This window comes from Cylas formicarius, unplaced genomic scaffold, assembly GCF_029955315.1.
Source record: "Cylas formicarius isolate icCylForm1 unplaced genomic scaffold, icCylForm1.1 PGA_scaffold_1__22_contigs__length_36826433, whole genome shotgun sequence".
Lineage (NCBI taxonomy): Eukaryota > Metazoa > Arthropoda > Insecta > Coleoptera > Brentidae > Cylas > Cylas formicarius.
In genome coordinates, this window is record NW_026844264.1 from 13357094 (window position 1) to 13378876 (window position 21783).

The window sequence follows — 21783 nt, forward strand, 5'->3', positions numbered from 1 at the left end:
TGATTTTTTGATAAATGGAGACAGTTTTTAAAAGTACATGCAGTCGAGTAAGTTGCTTTAAGTATAGAGTCAATAGCTTTTATAATTATAAACAGTCTAAAGGAACTGATCTCAATTAACAAGGCAATGCTTTGTAGTCGAATTTTTATTATTAATTTTTTATTATTTAATTCTGGGTTCAGTGATTCGGGTTGAAATTGTAGATAAGAGAATTGATAACCGAAGACTTCTAAGCCGAATGGTGATGTGGCAATGCATTAAGGTCTTGTTCTGTGTACGTGCGTGGATTCTGTAAACTGATCTGAAACTAATGTTACGGCTGATTTTCTATTAATAAGAATATCTAAGAAAGAAAGATAATTATTAGTTTCTAATTATTATTAGGGTGTGTAAGTTTAAATAGTCTCCATAATTATGGTTTTAGGAGGAAAATTTCTAGGGCTTTCGTTCCAAAAGCCCCGCTGGTGTCAAATAAACTCGTGAGTCAAATGCCGTTTGCCGCACTTGTTGAATAATATACTATTTTCTACTCTCGTCTGTAAAATACCTAATTGCACGCCGATCTAGAGTGCAAGAAGCGTCGATTTACCACGTCAGTTTCGTTTCCCACGAATCTGAGCCACTTCGCACATTTCCGGGATTTTTCCGCACGGATTTGGGAGCAATCGGATGTTTTCGGAAACATTTCCCACGCTTTGAATTTTGACGTTTGTCAATTCTGACAATCATGTCAGTGAATGTGTTCGTGTTTTGCGAAAATGTACTCAAAAACTAACGGTCGTAGAAAAAGTTTAGTATGCAACACGTTCGGTAAACTTTTTAACTCAGTCGTTTATTAAACACGCGCTCCGCTCGTGTCGAATAAACTCGTGAGTCAAATGCCATTTACCGCACTTGTTGCATAATATACTATTATTCCGTTGTTTATATGACATCCAATAACACATCTCTCTCGGTCTAACGCATACAGTTAAAAAGCAACAACAATAGCAGAACCGATCGGAACGATAAACGAATAGGTTTAAGGGTAACTAGTAAATTTTTTGTTTGAATAGTACGCAATTTAGTAATCGGATAACCTGTTATTATTTTTAATTTGTTAAATTGTGATTTTTTCGTGATGGTCGTAGAAAAAGTCTAATATGCAACACGTTTGGTATACTATTTACCTCACTTGTTTATCAAATGCCGTTTATAATATATAATATATAATATACTTATCCGTTGACTGCTAATAATAGAAAAGCGATACCTGTTCATGGCAGGGATTTTTCAATTTATACGAGAAGAATTAATTCCAGATTCTCGCATTTCGATATAGTTTGTGTTTCTTGTCCTTTAGTAAAGACTCTACGTCGAAACTATCCAGAATATCGTTTTTCTAATCCATTCTGTAAAACACCTAATTATACACCGATCTAGCATACGGAAAGCGTCGCCTTATCACTTGAGTTTCGTATCCCATGGATCCGAGCCGCTACGGATATTTCCAGGATATTAACGCACGGGTTTGGGAACAATCGGATGTTTTCGGAGATTTTACCGAACTGCTTGTATTTTGACGTATGTCAATTGTGACGGTCAGGCCAGTGAATGTATTCATGTTTTTTTGCGAAAATATACCCGAAAACTAACGGTCGTAGAAAAAGAATAGTATATAATACTTTTGTTAAACTTTTGTCTTTTACCGCCCTTGTTGCATAATATATTCTTGCAATGAATTTTAATTGTTCAATGAAGTGAAAGGAATTAAATATAAAACTATTAGTTCTCCCTATAAAGAGTTTTAATATAAACGCTAGATAGTTTGCTAGAGTAAAATACAAAAAAAAAGTTACAACAAAATCCGAAATTTGCGAAAAATGGTACTTACCGCCCTTATTTTTTTTTCTTTCATTTTAATTTTCAATTCCAAAAAATCTTGATTTTAATTTAATAAGAAACATGCAAATGTCAATATGAATCAATGAAATGTGTTATATATATTTTTATGTTTTCAACTTCTATTTATAATCGCCAAATAGAACTATTAAGATAAATACCGCCATACTCGTGAATACTGGACACCCTGTCCTTATTTCCTCAGCCTTCGTTTTCAATCAATATGACTAGAAGGAAAGAGCACACGGCGGAAAGAAAGATGCATTGCGCTCGCATGTGGAACTTCTTAAATGGCGGTGGCAACATTGATTTAAGGTCCTTACTAAATTAGATAAGGCACCAGCCAGCTTTCCCTATCGTCGAAGGCAAGGAAGGCCGCTCGTTGTCGCGAGAAAATAGGCTTTGCATTGCCTCGGTATAGTGCATTCACAAATAAAGGGTTTTGGCGTATTGAATGCAATAAAACTAGCTGTGACGGTCGCATTGGGTAGAGGAGGGCTTGGCAATAAAAAATTCTATAAATGAGCAATGTGAAAAGGTATAGTGCGTGGTCGAACTTTATGATTAGTTTAATAAATTTCAAAAATTTTACAAAATAAGTTTCAAAATTTAATTGAAATCCTGCTTTGTATCAATCTGCACTAATATATTATATTAGTCAGATTTCACATTCACCTAAATTAATAATAATGAGTTTAATAATATTATCAAAATTATTATAAATATTTTCTACGGCAATAAAATGGTTAACCGAATTTTTCCAGATATTCGGGTGCGGTCTCATCAACAAGCTCTTCCTCCAGACTTGATAGTAGAGACCATCAACTTGCTCTTTGTATATGTCACAAACTTGCAGTCTTTATTGCTTCGGTGGAAGAAAAATCTTTACGTTTCCTTCTTGTCACAGAAGTATCTTAGCCAAATCCCATAATTTATTTGCAGCAGCACGAGCGTTAAGTCTTCTATTAAGTAAAGAAAGAATAGTTTTAAGAATCAAGAGATTTATTTTTTAAAATGAAACTCTTTCTAGGGGCATAATATTTTCCCTCTAATGAAAAATAGCGATATTTCTAAAATCAACCATAAACAAAACAACAACGCACTTGATTTTTAAAAATAAAAAGTTTCCAATATAGGGAATTACTTGTAATCTTTTCAAATAATCAATTTCAGCCTACAACTGGCAATGTGAATATACGGCTGCAGGTAGCAGTCCTTGTCATAAGTGTTTTCGATGGAGTCACTTCATTTAATTTAATTTTAATTCAAATAGTTATTTTGCGATGCAGATGCTCCACATAAGGCGAACCACATAAGGCTCGTTTATACTCCACAAAAATTTATTTTCAATCATTGTTCTCTAGTCGTTTTTTTTAATGCTTTAAAATGTCAGTTATTTATATTTAGGATCCTTAACAATTTCCTTATCGGATACATGAATATTTTTTATGTTTCTCCGGAATTTTTTCTGGACGGTAGATATAATTTAACCCACCATCTTTCTGTCATGCAATAATGCGGCTCCTAGACACAAAATGTCTTAAGTCACTGGTAATGTAAATTTACAAATCCAGTAAGCATCCCTTTATAATGTTGTGATTATGTCAAAACCAGTATATTTGGGAAAACACTATATGTGTTTTTAATAGAGTCACTTTATTTAATTTACTTTTAATTCAAATAGCTATTTTATTATACAGAGACTCCATATGAGCTGGAGTTGAAGTTTCTTTGTACCGTTCAAAAATTAATTTTCGATCATAGTTTTCCCAGTTTTTCATGGGTTTAAATGAATAGTCATCTCTATATAGAAAATCCTAAACAAGTTTATATGGTTTCTTTTTCCAGAGCTTGATCTGGACACTTACTATCTGGCTGTCATTCAATAAAGTGGACTTTGCACCTCCTGTATATCATTTCTGCTAATAATTCCATAGACGAGAGTATTCAGTATTCAGACAGAAACAAAAAACAATTTTTCCTACTCTAAAATACCTAAATATACCGTAATAAGGCAAGTCACTTTCCCGGCTTTGTCGTCGGATGTATTCTGTAAATTTAAAACATTTTATATTATGTATTCATTATTATCTTTTGTCTTATATTTTTGGTTAAGAACATATATTAACATTCCAAAAGCCTCCTTAACCAAAAACGTGCAACCGCAAACCTTGAATCCTAAATAATATTAAATTAGTTCCAGGATTTATTACTCCACATTTCAGTATAAAATGTGCGATGACGTAACTTCATAATTTGCCGAAAATACTTGATAAATGGAAAGAACTTGAAATGGATATTATAACTGATCCAACACCAAATACATCTTGGTCTGTGCAAGATTGGAGTTTTTATTTCCGGTGTAGGAGAATCTGCAAGTTTTATTGCCTTCGCCGCCTGACTGCGAAGATAATTTGCTTCATGCTCTACTTAGGCCCCGTTCCGCCAACGGTAATTTTCTCCTGAATTCTTGCAGAACTAATTTTTCGATAAGAAAATTCAAGCCTCGGTATAACTTTAAGCAATTTTCTCTTTAATCGGCTTGCTTATTCGTAATATATTTTCTGCGTTTCGTTTTATTGCGGGAATAAAGAAAGCCGTTTTGGACTAGATTGCCGCGAATGCGGGAGTTAATTTGGAAACTGAGTTCGTGAATCTTTTCCACAGCTCACCACTTGCTTGGCATTAGTGGTAATTATTTAGTTTTGGGAGTTTATTTCCATTATTCATCAAATGATTTGTTCATCTGCCGCGAAGTAGTGCTTACAAACCCCGTTGTTATTTGTTTATTGTTATTTAAGCTAATAAATACTTCATTTGCCTTAGTTTTTATTCTTTGTAGAGCCGCTAAAATTTATATCATGTTTTATATTTAAATTCTTTAATGGTAAAACAAGAGTAAAGCTATAAACAAAATAATAATATACGTTTATTCATATAAATACTATAGTAACTAAATAAAACAAACAATTCAAATAATTATTCGGACAAAAAAGCACCTAATTTGAATTTTTTTTTAATGTGGTAGTCCTTAAAACATTTTCCAAGACATGGAGGAATTTCACAATGTCCGCACATAAAGCAAGTTTCTCTCCTTTGCAAACTTTGCGCCGTTTCTGTGGATTATTTTTTTACCCGAACTTTTAAGTTTTACAAGCCTATGTGTTTTTATATCTCCTAAAAGCCTATTTGGTGCATCTTCACGAGAAACTCTTTTTGATGGGCTTTCAGAAACTTCTGCTTCTAACCTACATTTTCTTGATTTTCGACCCGACTTCTAGCAACTTCTAGTAAATAAGAGGTAAATTTTATTTTCTTTGCCGGGTTCAATTTCTTGTATATTACAAATGAATTAAATAATGCCCAGTTCAACATAAACATAAAAGCCTTTTTTGTCCATTTGAGACTTTTTCTTATAATAGGATTATACAAATTGACAATTGATAATTGACACCGTTCATATACTTATTGTAATGTATAATACTTTCTGTTATTTTAATAATTTCACCAGTTTTACGATTTATTTTGCCGGTTTCTATAAGCCGAGCCAGATGTATCGTTGAGATCATTCTGAGATATCTCTTGTCTTTCTATAGATGACTTAAAATTTCTTTTTTTCTACGGAAAATATGATGAGATCTTTTTAACTTATTTTTTTTTATATCTTGTAACCCACGATTTTCTGTAATTGCACCACATATTCTTATCTTCCTGGAGAGCAAATGCTCTGCTAATTCAACACTATTATAATAATTATCCATTTAAACATGGTACCAAATATTTTCATATTTATCTAAAAGATTTTTTACGAGATTTTGCAACTTTTCTCCACTTCCGTTGTAGAATTTAAAATTCATTATGTATACACTTTGCGATTCGCATAACATTCTGACAAGCGTACCAAACTTAGTTGTCTTGCCTGGGTTGTAGACTCGGAAAGTTAAACGACCTCTGTGGGGTATCATTGACTCGTCCAATGAAAGATTTTGTTTGGGTTTATAAACTGTGCCAAATTTATTTAAAAAATATTCTGTTATTGGTTCAATTTTGAAGAGCTGATCTGCGTTTTCTGCCGTTTCATCATTACTACAAAAATGTAATGATTGTAATATTTGTCTAAACCTATTTCGAGGCATAACTCTGTCCAAAATTGGTATTTCAATATGTAGAGCAATAATCGTTTATACTACTTTTCTTACCTGCCGCATTAAAATATTCAAACCAAGAAACTTCATCATTTCCGCTATTGTTGTGTCTGTCCATTGTTTAATCTTTTTCACGGATTTATATTTGTGAATATTTTACATATGATACCTGTTTATTTCCTTTACTAATGATTTAAAAAAATCATCGCCAATAAACAAGTCCACTTTAACACCTTCATTTCCCAAAACTGTATTTACATTTATATCACTATCATTTACGGACCAGTGTGTAGTTGTATTGTTTAAGTTTTTATCGGAATCGCTGCTCTCAGAATCATTTACAATAGGTAAAACCTTTCTTTTGGTATTGATTACAATGTCTGAATCGTCGCTCTCATCTGTATCATTTTCATCCCCAGATAATATATCAGCATAAAACTCATTAGTCTCATTGCAAATATTATTCCATTCAAAATGGGCTCTTTCCATTATAAATAAGGTTAAATAATAAATTAATTTATATTTATTAAAAAACTGATAAAAAACACTTAAAATAAATCGACTGTTTGATGGTACAAAGTTATTCGTCAAAAAACGAACTACTACGTCAGCGGTTACTGCATTTAGAACAAAAATAACGTGTTATTACGTCAGCGGCTACTGAATTTCGGACAAAAAATGACGTATTACTACGTCAGCGGCCAGTAATGAATTTATAGAAATATCGAAAGATGAAGGTATTCTTTCAAATTGTAATTGTTTTGAATTCGTTTGAATTTAATAATATTTTTGCTGAGTTTAGACCATTTTTCCAGACATGTTCAAGTTTTTGTGAAACAACGATTTTAGCTGAACCATATTTAATAGTTTTAGTCAATGAAGTTCAAGCCATTCTATAACATTCAGAGTATATTTAATGATTAGGAAAGAAGCTCAAACTCACTTAAAAAAATGAAGAGAATATGACAGACCTTTCAAATTGGTTTATTTTAAACCGTCTAAGTTTAAATGTTAATAAAGTAGACAAAATCATATTTGTTTTTAAAACCGATGAATTTTACAATCCTGAAAATATAAAATTTCTGGGCGTTGTGCTCGAGCCAACTTTAAAGTTGCCTTGTTGAGTACATCCTCACAAAGATCTACTGCGGATGCATATGGATCGTAATAAAATAGCGATTTTTATGATCTAGTCATCGAAACACATGGGTGGAAAATTGAATCGAATTGAAGACGCAGACGTTTTTGCAATGTTCCTCTCCATTTTCTTCTCCACTTTCACTTCAGATTAATAAAGCGTGGACAATATAAGTCTGCAATTTTAAGGAAAACTTATATCAGGCGGCCAAATATAAAAAGGTCGATTTTCTGGTTTTATCTGAAAAGGTCAAAATAAATTCCAAATATGATATTGGAATTAGTAAATTATTAGAACATTTTTTTAAGAAGATTACAATTATAACCAAAGGGAAAATAATTTTTTTAAATTGTTTTCTATATTTTCGATATTTTTCAAAATGTTTTTCAAAATTTTACTTTTGTGACCCTAGGAATGATTATAAATGCATCCCAATGCTACCTCATATTGGTCACAATGTAAAGTGTTCAAGGATTTCTGAATTCTCCAGGAGAAATATAATATATAGTTCGTGCAAATGGCAGTGAAATCATAGTTCCGCTGACGTTAGCTCTCCTAGTATATTTTAATGAAATTTGTAATACGGTGGTGGATTGTTGTATGCTTGTAATCGTTATTTCAAACCTGTATTTTATCATGTCGACTTGGTATAAAGGAATTTGAGAATTTGAATTGCAATTTGTTGCAAAAATTGCTTTCAACTTATGATAATAAAATCAGAAATGAGGTCGAAATCACTCATTTAATCCAATTATTTATGGTCAATTGCCATATAACCATTTTTTGAAGGTTTAATAAAATTGCATCTTATTCATTCGGTATAAATTTCTTGTAGAAATTTTAATTTGCACATTTGCCGCATAAAGTTCTCTCTTGTACTGTACAATTTCGGAGCATGAAATTTATACCTTCAATAATTCTTGCCTTTCGCAAACCCTGACCCAAATTGAATTTTCTTCTCAGGCTAATTTACCATTTCAGTCGGCGAACAAATTGTAACTAATCGCCTCGACTTGAACTGACTGTTCGACTTTTAGTAGAGTTGGTGTTTACGTGAACTGCTCGGATCAAAGTTTAATTTAGTTTGGATCACGCCTGTTGGAAACTTGGTTTGAATATTTAATCGTTTTGTCCCTCGTCCTATCTAAATCCAAAGTGCGGACAGGCTTCAGAGGCTTACAGCCATCTTACATGAAAATTATGCGTTCATCATATAGCAATAACCAACGTAAAACTATAACGGTAGCTTGTCAAGAAGAGTGATCCATAATATAAGTTAAGTTAAGTGGAAAATAATATTGAAAGGAAATATGCTTTATTGAGAAATTCGAATCAACTGTATATTACTCCCGCCAAAAAATTGAATAGATATGATCATCTTTTTGGCGAAACTGTATATTATAACACAATTTATTTTACGTTTTAAATCATTTGCTATTTTAAAAAACTTACCAACGCAAAGAATCTTTGTGACAATTCATCGTTGGCAGCCGATGTTCAGCAATTATTTTGAATGTGTGGTTGTCTGAAACATCAATACCCAAGAAATTGTTTAACGATATTGACGAACGATAACCGATATAGAAGCTGCATAGTCCACATTATTACATGACAGAAAGCCAGTTTGCGAGACGCCATTTTAGTCACAAGTTTTACTTATCATGAAAGGAGCAGAGGGAAGTTGATGACTGAAAAAGTGTATGAAAGTGTTGCATACTGTGCTTTTTCTACTACCATTTTTTGTAAAACAGAACGAATACATGCACTGAGTGCCTTATGACTTGCCCGTCAGAGCTAGAAAACGCCCAAATGCTATTCGCGGCTTAAACCTATCATAAAATAGTGACTTAAGCACTACTAAAGTGATATTAGATACAATTCTTAAAGATCCTGAATATAGAGAGACATAACTTCCGCTTCGCCATAACATCTATTTCGAAAGATATCAAAAAACAAGGACAAAAAATCGGAATCTTGATAACGCTATTGTGTAGAATTGCTTTCTTTTTAATTTTGTTTCTTAAATCTTAACTGCATTTATTAAGTTATACTTGATATAAAACAAGTAATGTCTCCATTCTCTCTCTTAATTTATTTATTTATCTTTGGGATACCCCATAATTTTTCAACAAAATAAAAGAAACAATTTTCTTTTTAAAAATTTTTCATACATTTTTTTTAATTTTTAAAAAATCCAATGCAAAATGCAAAAACCTAAATATATTTCCTAGAAAAAAGAATTGATTCATTCGTTCCTTTATTCCTTGAATTTTCAAAAATATGAACTCACTACTAAAAATTATTCCTCCCACTTTCCTAAAAAAATACTTTTTTCCTCTGTTACCTCATTTTCCATATTTGGAAATGAACATTTTAACCAACTCACTCTCAAACATCATTCACTTGAATTTAATATTTTAATTAAATTTATTAATTTGTAATATTATTGCAACTTCTTTTGCTACACCTATCATATATAGAGCGATTCTATAATAATTTGAAATATTTTAACCGTGCTAAATGTTATTTATTGCAATTTCTTTCAACGAACGGGTGCGTTCAACATTTAAAATATTGCGCTTAAAATAACCATTTTGTTACAATCCAAGTTAAACAGCAATTTTAATAACATAGGAAATTTTCAAAACGCACATTTACTTTAAGCTATTTGTGTTAAAAATTAATGTTTTGAGAATTCTACAGTTTATATATTTTCAATTATTCATGAATCATCAGGTATAGGGACAAACGAGTCACGATGGCAACTAAACGTTCGAACTAACATACTGGCAACGGTTACGCTTAGCAAAATGGAAACCCCAGACCATAAAATTGGACCCACTGTGACCAAACACAATTTAGCAATCAAAACAATTGATAATTTACTGCTGGCTGACGGGGCATTAACGCCCACCGCTGAATTAAAACAATTAATCGCCATTAAAATTGAATCCGCTTTCGTAGTAGTCCAGGGAAAAGATAAGTCCCATCAGCGAGACCGCCGCTGTATGCACTGTCAATTTCGATCCCGTGATTTATTTCCGAACGTTATATTCAGTCCTCTAACTCGATTATAATTGATATTAAGCTTATGAATTTCGCGACGGTATATAAGCGGACGCCACCTGAGCAATTTCGATTCTGAGGCATTCAATTAATACATGTTCTTGGACAATTAATTGCGCATCCCCTTCAACTTAATTGTCGCACAAACGGAATGTCTAAAGCAAAGTCAAGAGTTGAAAGAGCGACTAAAATTGTTTAATTAAATTTCGCTTTTAATAACTGCGAATACAGATGCCGTACGTGAGGAAAATTTAGAAACTTCACCCTAATTTATCGATGTAGAGCCAGCTACATAAAATCTCAAAATCGATTATTTGAAATGTGATCCCAAATTAACATGGACAATCCACAATCCTATATAACCCTACAAAGTAATTACTATTTTATTATTATTTTTATTAGTAATATTTATATATTGTTATATTGCGGCGATAGGCCAAGACTAAATCTATCTGAAAGTCCAATTATTTAGAATGATTTGGAAAATAAAATGCATTTATAATCATCATATTATATCAGTTTTTCCAGATTATATTATATTCACATGGTTGATAAAATTTTCCCCTGTTTAGTTAGCTGTTAGTTAAAAAAGATATTTTTAAGCAAAACAATGGGCGTTTCCAGTCAGCAGGGTTTGAACCTACACTGCGATAGCGAATGTGATTTCTAGGCATAACCATAACCGGCAATCCAAAATATTTGAAATATTACGGATGAAGTGCCAAATAAAATGCATTTATAATATCTAGATCCAACAGTTCAAATGCAGATATTCATCATCAAATGATCATCATTTTTTAATGCAAACTGTTAATAGATATTCTTCAAATATATTATATAAATACACAAACCATAGTTTTATTTACTTTGATGTAAAAAATCTCTCTTCTTTGAACCATAGAATAAATATCTCGTAGGGAAATATCGAAAATATTTGAGATAAGAAGATTCGGAAAAACTATATCGCAAATATGGAATAAATTGTGAAATAGGTGATTATGAAATTTAGACACTTTATCATAAATTTATAAAACTTTGTACATATAAAGGCCGAACATATGATCTGGTCCCTCTTACCAACTAGCAAACGGGATGTAAAAAATGAGACTTGAATTAAGGCTACTATAATTTTGCTCACTTTGCGAGACTGTGACTTGAGGTCCACAAAAATGTTCGATCAGCTTGAAAAAAGTTCAATTTGTATTGACGATTTCGTTAGGTTTCACCCATATGAGGGCCCTGCTAAAACTTTTGAACTGATACTGAAAAATATGTTGAGAAGGACCATTTAATATGAGCATACGCGGTAACTCTCGTTTGTAATCAGTAACAACTCTCATTATCCAACCAATAAGACCAAAAGCAAAAAACTAAAATAACCGCTGGCAGGTTGCAATTTTGATATAACTTTTTGACGGCAGCATTTTAACAAAACATGGCTAGATGGCGTTAAAGATTTAGGAAAAAAAAGGGCACATTCAGATGTTAAGTGTAAAAACTAACATTTTTGTGGTTTTTAATATTTTTCATTTAAATACTGGCTTTACCCTTCATGTTTCTCTATTAGCTATAGATTTTTTAACAACCTTTTAAATTGTTTCAACACCATCCCGTGCACTATCTGCGAAACGTGTTCGAGTGCGGAAAGAAAGTGCGACAATGGGGTCGCGGTGAAGTGCACCGCAATTAAAGAGCTGGAAAACTAATAAAAACGCTCTTAGGAAGGTCGGAACTTTACGAAGTATCGATCCGTGGGCCCCAGCTGGGCGACCAAACTCGGGCACGTAGTGTGTAAAATGTAAATTGAGGAAGAAGCGCTTTCCGGCTAGGAGACATTGCCACATGCAAAATTTATAGTTTTAATCCGAGGAAAACAAGGCTAATGGGGTGTTAGCCCTTCGGTACAAGCCCGATGCCGTAATGAAATAAAAAAGTGAGTCAGGAACAGACGATACCTTAATAATTGTAGATGGTTGTAGCATTTTAGATTTTATTTACTGCATACAAAATCCTGACCTGCCGCCCATTCTGGAAATAGTGGGAGAGAAAGCGGGAGAAACTGAGTAAATTCATTTTAAGTTCCAATAAATTATATACGCAACAAGTAGTATTTTATGTAAGGATGTTACCTCTATAACAGATTACACCATACCAATTGATAGTCCTCTATTGTTATTATCAATGTACTTCCTGATTGGAATGTAATATAAAGCAAGCTTCTACAGCGCATTATGTACGGTTTTCCTAATTTATCTGACTACCAAGCTGTTCTTCTTACGCCACCGTGAAAGTTAAGTACAATTATAATCATTCTCATTACAAGTTGAACTAACTTGATATTAATTTTAAAAAATGTTATATTGTAAAATAGTTCCATATGTTCAGTAAGTACAAAAAAATGTGTAATTTCTTCTGCTCTCTAATCTGAAGTATCCAATAATACACCAATCCGAGCGTGGGAAAAGTATCGCTTTAAGCGGCGAGATTCCTTACCTATTATCAGGGATATTTCCGGTTTTTTATTCACTTGGTTGGTTGGGTTTCTGAAGAATTTACCTATGAATGGTATTATTCTAAATACAAAAAAATATTTTTTTTGAATTAATTAACGAATGAAAGTCATCAAAAAATGCAAAACGAAAAAAAGGCAAGCCACTGTTGACTCAAAGGCTCTTTCTGGTCTGAAAAATCAATTCTGGGTGAATTTGCTGCAGTTTTTTGATCTACGTATCGGACACTACCCGGGTTTCTACCAACACAATCAAAATTTGAAGCTACATTCCATTAACGTTGACTCCTTGAACAACATTTTGTATCTGGTAAAAGCAAATGGTCAATTAGTCTAGTAAATTAGCACTCTACGGGTAGAAAATGCTAAAACAGATTGAACAAAATGTGTAACGGGAAATGGTCCAACTTCTCGACGCTTTTATCTAAATGTAAATCGATACAGCTCGCCTGAAAAGTTTCGGAATCTAGAACATTTTCGTCGTTTGTTTGATAGGCGGATATTGTCCTCCGACAATTCGTTTGGCTTGAAGTTCTCTGGAGCATTTTGCAGTGCAGTATATCGATTAAATATAAACCAATTTTAAAACCAAAAATTGAAATAAATACAATAACATATCGATTAGGAATATTGTCTTTATTTTTTGTTTACACAATGATTCGGGAAGATGTATGTCTACCCGTTATCAAAAAATTAGAGACAATAAAAGTTGTGTACCACCTTCAAAACCATTATTGATCGATATTGATTTTTTGAGGAGAAAACAATTATCGTATCAATATTTTAAATAAGTTTGTAGAATATTAACCAACGGAAATCGTTTTAACGTTCTTGAACGCAAGGAAAGAATAGTATTACTACAACAACAAGCCACACCCTTCCCGGCTTCAGAATTTAATCAATCCGAAACAAATTAGATGACAAGGCAATTTTCTATAATTAGAGTCAAATACAAGACCCTGGAAAATGGTTTCGCTAAATTACTCCCACTTTTCCGTCGCTTGTTTTTGAATGTATGTACAGGACTGTGTTTAGGCATTTTTTGGTGAGTGTAGATTACTGACAATTCCGAAGGAAATATTGCTTCATAATGATATGGCATCTTATAGTGTATATAGAGCTAATCTAAATGTAGGTGCAATTTTAGGTGTAGTTTTTTGTTTTATATTCTTCTTACCTGTTCAATCATATGAAGATCCGATACGGTGAGATAGATTAGCGCCGCAGTATACGAAAGACACGTCATTACACTTAGAATGAAACAATATCTTAGCCTCAACGGCAGCGTGACGTATACAAGGTAGTCGAGAAGTAACACCCATCCCAGGCTATCTCTGGAGGTTACATCGTTTTTATTTAGGAAAAGTGCGGCTAAGACTTGGGTGTTGGCGATATGCCAACTGACATGCGGAAATGCTGCCCATAAGACTTCGTTTTCAAAACCTTTTTTGCACCATATGAGCAGAAACGTGTTCATTACCAAGAACACAGCCATGAATGTGTAGGTGCCAACATCTTGTGCGTTTGGGACCTGAAAATTCATAAATAAATGAGTTAATAAGTTGTCAAATTGAACCAAATCTTTTTTTTTTCAAAAAAACTTGGAGATGCTTTAAAGCGTCATGTTTTTAGATATTTAACGAAATTGAAAAAAAAAACAAAATTTACCATACAGGGCGTCCCACGATATGTCACAGTTTGGGAGTGGGAGTGGAAGTGTGCTGGGGTGATTTGAAGTTAAAAATGTCTACCCTATTCTAACTGAGCGACAAGCATTTGAAATTTTAACGACCATGTAAAAGAAACACCTTTGTTTTTTATTTATTTATATTTTACTTTATTGAATTAATTGTTCAAAATGTCTACCCAGTTGCTTTATATATAGTCTAGCTCTTCTCAGAATTGAAGTGGTAGCTCTGCTAACAGCCTCAGAGTCAGCACAAATAGTTTCTGCAGCATCCATAATTCTAGCTACCAGTTGTTCTGTGTTTTCAATACTTTCTACATAAACTAAAGTTTTCAGTCTTTGCCATAAAAAGTAGTACAAGAGATTAAGGTCAAATCACCATGCTGGCTGAGGAACTGCTGAACCTCTTCCAATCCGCAGGTTTGTATAATTTTCATTAAGAAATTCTGTAACTTACCGACCAAATTGAGGAGGTGCGCCATCGTACTGAATCCACAACATCATCCAGTAATATTTTCAATGAAACGTAAATAATGAGTAGTCGTGAGGCACCAAATATTCGCCGAAAATTTATCTTGATAATTGGATTGCCGAGTTTGTCGTGGTTTTTCAAGTACTTAACAATGTGAATTCCTGGTGTGATACCGGTTCGGGTGAATGAGGTTTCATCGCTACATAATATTATCCGACAAATCCTTTTGTTTCTCTATATCCAGCGACCAAATTCAAGGCTTCAAGCGTCGTCGGCAGGTTTTAAATCTTGTACAGGTAAGATGTGGTATGGGTACAATGGAAATGGAGAATTGTATAAAGTTCTCCTTATTCTCATCCGACTTTAAGTCTATTACATATTCTGCGAAGACTAGGTAAAATGTTGAGCATCTATCGTATTAAGTATTGCATCTTCTTGAGCAAGAACGGGAAGTTCAGAAGTAGCTGTAATAAAGTTGCCTGTTTATGCCTGCTTGTGCTATAAACATTTCTACAAGGCACTCTACGAGTAGACAACGATATTCATCAACTGCCGCTCGTCAGTTTCATACATAGTGAATGTCGGCGTATTCTTCATTCATAAAAGTAAATATTGTACCTTGAAGAGTATTTTAATATATAAGACGAAAATAAACACGCAAAATTAATTTTTCTACTGCCGTCTATAAAATACCTAATTACCCACCGATCTAGCGTGCGGAAAGCGTGACTTTACCACGTCAGTTTCGTTTCCCATGAATCCGAGCCACTTCGGACATTTCCGGGTTTTTACCGCACAGATTTAGGAGCAATCGTATGTTTTCGGAGATATTTCCCACGCTTTGAATTTTGACGTTTGTCAATTCTGACGGTCATGTCAGTGATTGTATTCGTGTTGTTTTGCGAAAATGTACCCAAAAAGTACCGGTCCTAGAAACAGTATAGTACACAACACGTTCGGTAAACTTTTTAACTCACTCGTTTATTAAACACTCGCTCCGCTCGTGTTAAATAAACTCGTGAGTCAAATGCCGTTTACCGCACTTGTTGCATAATATGCTATTAATTGAAGTTTACTGTCACAATACCTAAAATTCAGAGCCACCTGAACTTTTTAATAATAATATTAACAGCCGAACGTATTAATTCAATAAAGCTGTATTTCTTTAAATGGTTTTTAAAATTTCAAATGATTATAGCTCAGTTCAAATAGCGTTCCGACTATATATTTGTTTAACATTTTTAACTTAAAATCACCCCAGCAACACACTATGGCTGTCATGTGGTGGAACACAATGTATATTAAAGATCCACTTTAAAAAATGTTGGCACGTATACATTTATATCGCCCAGTAAAATGTCTTATAGAGAACGAGGTCTTTTACTAAAATATTGCGAGATGTCGCAATAAATCACCTGGAATTATTTTGATTTTTATCTTCCATTTCCGTTCACGCTGCCAGAATTTTTATTGCAAGAACTGGGAAATAAAGCCAATAGAGGCTTTCTAGTGATTTTTATTTCGGTATACCATACTCTTTGACCATATACGCGCAGAAAGTTTGAAGTTTCGAGACAAGGAGTTGGTCTCTTTGATTTTGGGTTTAATTTAGAAAGAGGCGAACCAAAAATATCCGGCTCAGCTCTCAGTTCACTTCCGCATTCCCTTTATGGATTGAGCCGGCCAAAGCTCTCTTTTATAACCCTTTTTTATTTTCTGGTCTCGAATAATTTCCTTTTGGCAGAAAATCCCGACTTCGCGGATTCGATTTTCTCTTTTTGGGGACTTTATTTCCATTGTTACGTATTGGAGAGGCATATAATTTCGTCTCTCACGTTGAGTGAGTAGTACCTGATGATTTATAACACAAAAAATATTTCGGAAACGGTTTTTATCTTCGCCATATTTCACTATTGGCTACGTACAGCGAAATTAATAAATGAAAAAAAAAACATGTTTGGAAATAAATTATTTTATGGGCATTTTTAACGTCCTTTTTTACTGAATAAGCATGGGCATCAATTATTTACTCTTTTTTGAAATTACATTAAATTATACCTCTATATCTTTTACTTATATCTCGCTAGTTACGAGTTGGGGTTCCAAGAAATGCCAAGCAATATTCTTTGAAAGCCATGTCAATTATTAAAAACGACATGTTTGCTGCCTGGTGTGGGCATAGAGCATAGCATAGAAAACATTAGTGAAGTTCAAAATTCTGATCAATAACTGTACAATAGAAGTAAAAATATTAAAGCTAAATATTTATTTAATACACTTTACAATAGTAGGTACCGAATATTTATAAACATGTACATAAACATGAAATACAGCTTATAACAATAATTAACATATCTTAAGTTCAGATAAAACCAAATATTTCTGTTATTTATATTTATTATCCCCCAAATTACCATAAATGAAATATGGAAGAAAACCGAAGATGAAAGGAAGACAAAAAAAAATTATTGCGAGTTTCTAATATTATCGTAGAAAACACAAAATAGTTTTAATTAGTTTTAATTAACTCATTTTTAAATTATATATTAATTCATTGAAAATATTTAAAACATTGTGAAAAGAGTGAGAATAAGTCTAAGTCTAAATCAGTGAAACATGAACACTAGCACAGAATAAACAAATAACCAAAAGTTTGACTCGTAAAAGTCACAAATTGCGATTCCTTTTAATAAGCATAGAGCGCAACAGCTTTACTTCTGCTCTCTATATTTTATTCAGCTTATTCCTCCCTTGCTTACACTTTCCTATTGATTTTCATAAAAATGGTTTAAAATACTTTTTAATAGCATGATTAATATTAATACTGAGTTTTTTTCAATACCTGACTAATTTTGGCTCATTCGTGAGCATTATTGCCTAACCAAATTGGCGTTCTGCACTTGGCGTAACGATCAACATATTCACGAGAAACATGATTATATTACTGTGGTTTAAAGACCGATAAAATGGCGAGTACGTTATTAATGCCAGCCTCTAAAATTAATTAAATTATGCTAACATATTTATTCTAATAATCTGTGTACGAACAAACGTTGCGTAAATTAAATTGCGGTTACACTATTCGCTGGACGAATGCATGCTTGACCACCACTCATCGAATTTAGCTCCTGCTGGTTTTATTAAATTTTCTGCGGTTGCTGTTGGAATCTTCGGAAAGTAAAACAAGCACCAAGTTAAACTGTATTGCTAATATTTTGAAAATATTTTCTAATACTGATAAGAAACACTAACAGAATACGTAAATTTGTTATGCATTTTTTGTGTTAATAAAATCCATAAATGAGGTATCAAATTTACACAATATATAAATAAGTGTTCATATTTTATTTTATTTATTTCATTTTATTTCTATAAAAGTATACAGACAGACGCAGCTGTCCAATAAAATGAAAGCGCAAAATGCCGCAAAAAAAGATTGTGGACTAGTTTAAATTATTTTTTACAAGATAAATCTAATTCAGAACTAATTATAGTTTTTTATTACAGAATTTTAATTGGTATAGCGTCTTAAGTGTCGTTTAAAGAGTTTAAAGCTCAGAGTAAATAGGTCATGATCTGGAAACGCGTTCTCTACCCTGTTATAAGTACGGGTGCATCTGATAATTGGAGTTCCAAAACGAAATGAGATTCAATTAAATTGTTTCCAACTTTATAAAGAAATAATAAACCAAAATTTGCTATAGTTGCAACTAATAAAAGTGAAGAAACGCTGGCGACTTTGGCTAATATCGCCATTCACCGTATAACGGAGTGTTCAATGAAGATGAATCTAGAACTCGCGCAATGCTAAGGATTGATAGCAAAACTGTAAAAACAATCACAATTGAGATCATGGATACCAATATTGCCACCAAATCTGATACTGATTGATCAAGGGACTACGATGAAACGGCACATCGTCAACGCATATCAAAAAGCAGAAACCTCGGCTACTGCCTTAGCCTAATGAAAAGACTACAAGGACCAACATCTACGAAGACAAGATTGTGTTCTAAAACACAGGAAATACACAAATATTTTGCTTCAGATCCATAGGAAAATGGCTATTCGAATATGTAGTACGTTCAGAACGGTGTCAACTAGTGCATTGCTAGTATTGGCAGACATAATCCCCATAGATCTGCAGGTGAAGGAAAGGGAGAAAACGTACGGGAGAGATAGGGCGTTTAAGATAACCATGAGAGCAACATCTCTTGAACATTGGCAAAGGCCGTGGTCGGAATGGACCAGTAGTGGTCAATGGACCCAAAATCTAATTCCTAATATAATAACCTTGGTGTAACAGAAAACATGGAACTCTTAACTAATATCTCACCTAGCTTCTTTCAGCACGTGGTTGCTACATGGCTTATTTCTATTGCTTTAAGATAAGGGACGCACCAACCTGCCTGTACTGCGGTGACACAGAAAACAGCGCTGATCACATATTCTTCATATATCCGAGATGTCGTGAAGAGCGGAGAAGAGTTAGAAACAAAGTGGCAACCCCTTGACACCACAAAACGTCGTGCAGCGAATGCTAGATTGCGAGGAAGTCTGGAATAGCGTGTCCGAAATGGCCAAAAGGAGATAGAGGAACATCAAAGAACAAGATGAAATGCTGCTGAACTGAACTGAAGCAGCATTATGAAGTAATTCCTAAGGGTGGTTCCGTCATGTTGTTCCATTGAAAAAACCCGGAGGGTGGGGGAATTAGCCTGTAAGCATCCGACATACCCCACATCACATCAGTGGAAGTCTTGTGCAAGATTTTCCCCTCCCTGGCTAAAATATTGCGATATTTGGTCACTATGGCTTGAATAGTCGTGTGGTTATGCGCAAAGCACATTTTTCATAGAAAACTGATTTTCATAAGAAAATTCATTTCCAAACGTTGCTCGTTTTTATTTCTTACCGTGATAAAAAACAGAGGGCGGAGAAACCAAACAACAAAATAATTACCCGTTAGTCAGAAAGTTTACTCTAATAAACTTATATTGATAATGTAATAATTTGGTTGTTAAATTAGTTCATTCATAGATATAAGAAAGTGACCAATTGCTTTTGAATGGAATTATCCAAGGGTGGTCATTAACATACAATGCAACGAGATTATTACTTAAAGTTTCGGAATTTAAATTCCGGTAAAATTGTGGTCCGTAATAGAAAATAATTTTATAACTACCTGTGTTTAATATTCTTTGGTTTGGTATACTACTTAGTTTAAGTTTCTTAGTAATCATTCTTATTTCGTGTGTAATACAGCGTGTTTTGAATCGTGTCCGAATTATGCAAAATATGTGCGAGTCTAATGTATCTCAGGAGTTGCTCCCGTCCAAATGTAGAAAAAACTATTCTATTGAGACTAAGGAAGTTATAAACAATGTTTATTTGACTGTCATTGACCGTGGTGCCAGCAAGCAAGCATATTTAGAAGAACCGGCCACATTGACGAAAATTCCAACACCAACTCTATGGAAAATTGTGAATAATCCCATTTCAGCGAGGAAAAAAAGAAGCGATGCTGACATATTCTCGAGTTTAAATGAAAGTGATCAAGATATAATACGGCGTAAAATTTACCAGTTATATGAGGAACAAAGCGTGCCTCCATTAGATATCTTAATTTGGAGGCTTGAATAAGATGAAATCGGTGTTAAATGTGGCAGAACTACCTTATGGAAGTGTATTCAACACATGGGTTTTAGATTTTAAAAAATTGACAAAAAGCAAGTTTTAATGGAATCTTTTAGAATTCGGAAATGGTAACTGGAATATCTAGAAAAAATTAGGATTCACAGAGAACAACAAACGCCAATTATTTACTTGGATGAAACCTGGTTCGACACTTATGATACCTCGGAAAAGGGTTGGGTTGACTCAACTGATAAGTGTAAAACAAACGCGCCAACAAAAAGAGGTAAAAGAATAACTATTGGATTGGATTCCAAATGGACTTTCTCTGTCTGCGAAAAATATTAAAGATTCTTCTCTGGATTACCATGAAGACACCACCGCTGATTTATTTGAAAGCTGGTTTAAAAACAAACTACTTCCAAACATTCTTCCTAATAGCGTCATTGCAATGGACAATGCAAGTTATCACAGTAGACGGTTGACTTAATCCTTAAAGCAACAATCCAAAACTACATGTATAATAACGACATTTATTTTCACGAAGATTATACCAAAAAGCAATTAATTGAGGTTCTACAAAGCTTGAACTTACAAAAGGAATACGTCTGTGAAAATTAAGCAAAAAATCTAGGGCATACAGTTTTAAGGCTTCCACCTTACCACTGTATATTTATTCACCAACGGAAATCTGCCATTCCTAACAATGTTTTTCCCCGTGTTAACTGCATTGTCCTCAAACCTATAGAAACGGAAGCTTTTAACATCCCTCCACAAAGTTGGGCAAATGATGTTAAACATATAGAAAAAGCAGAACAATCGTATCCATATTGCAAATAATATAGAACAAATAATAATTAGAATAGGCGATGATAGCGATTGTGATACTGATACATTATGTGAATAATTTTAAGTAATTTAAGTAGGTAATAAAAATAATTTGTAATTTTATTTTAGATTTAAGCATAAGTACATACATAAATAAATAAATATTTTTTAGTATCTTTCCTAACAAAACCCCAAATAATTAAATTCTAAGCAAAGTATGGACCTGTTCGGCCATATTTCATTCTTACAATTTGCCCGGGTTTTTCCTTAATTCGTTTCAGTTAGTCACTTTCTTATATCTATGAACAGATTTCACAATAAATTTGTCAAACTGTGCAGTAGCTACCTTTGTTTACTTCACCATCCCCCTCCCCCGAGGAAAGTCTCTTTATTTTTTCAGCACCTTATCAAGTATTAAAATCG

General features: G+C 33.4%; 1 protein-coding gene across 7 annotated transcripts in view; it reads right to left on the reverse strand.

Annotated features, from left to right (window-relative positions):
* Window positions 1-21783, reverse strand: part of LOC132696948 (adenylate cyclase type 3) — an 88980-nt gene that overhangs the window by 55493 nt on the left and 11704 nt on the right. For all 7 annotated transcript variants that reach the window (XM_060662122.1, XM_060662127.1, XM_060662125.1 and 4 more), the window contains exon 3: window positions 13917-14270. In XM_060662122.1, the coding sequence (XP_060518105.1) occupies window positions 13917-14270 (354 nt within the window). The remainder of the gene's footprint in view (window positions 1-13916; window positions 14271-21783) is intronic.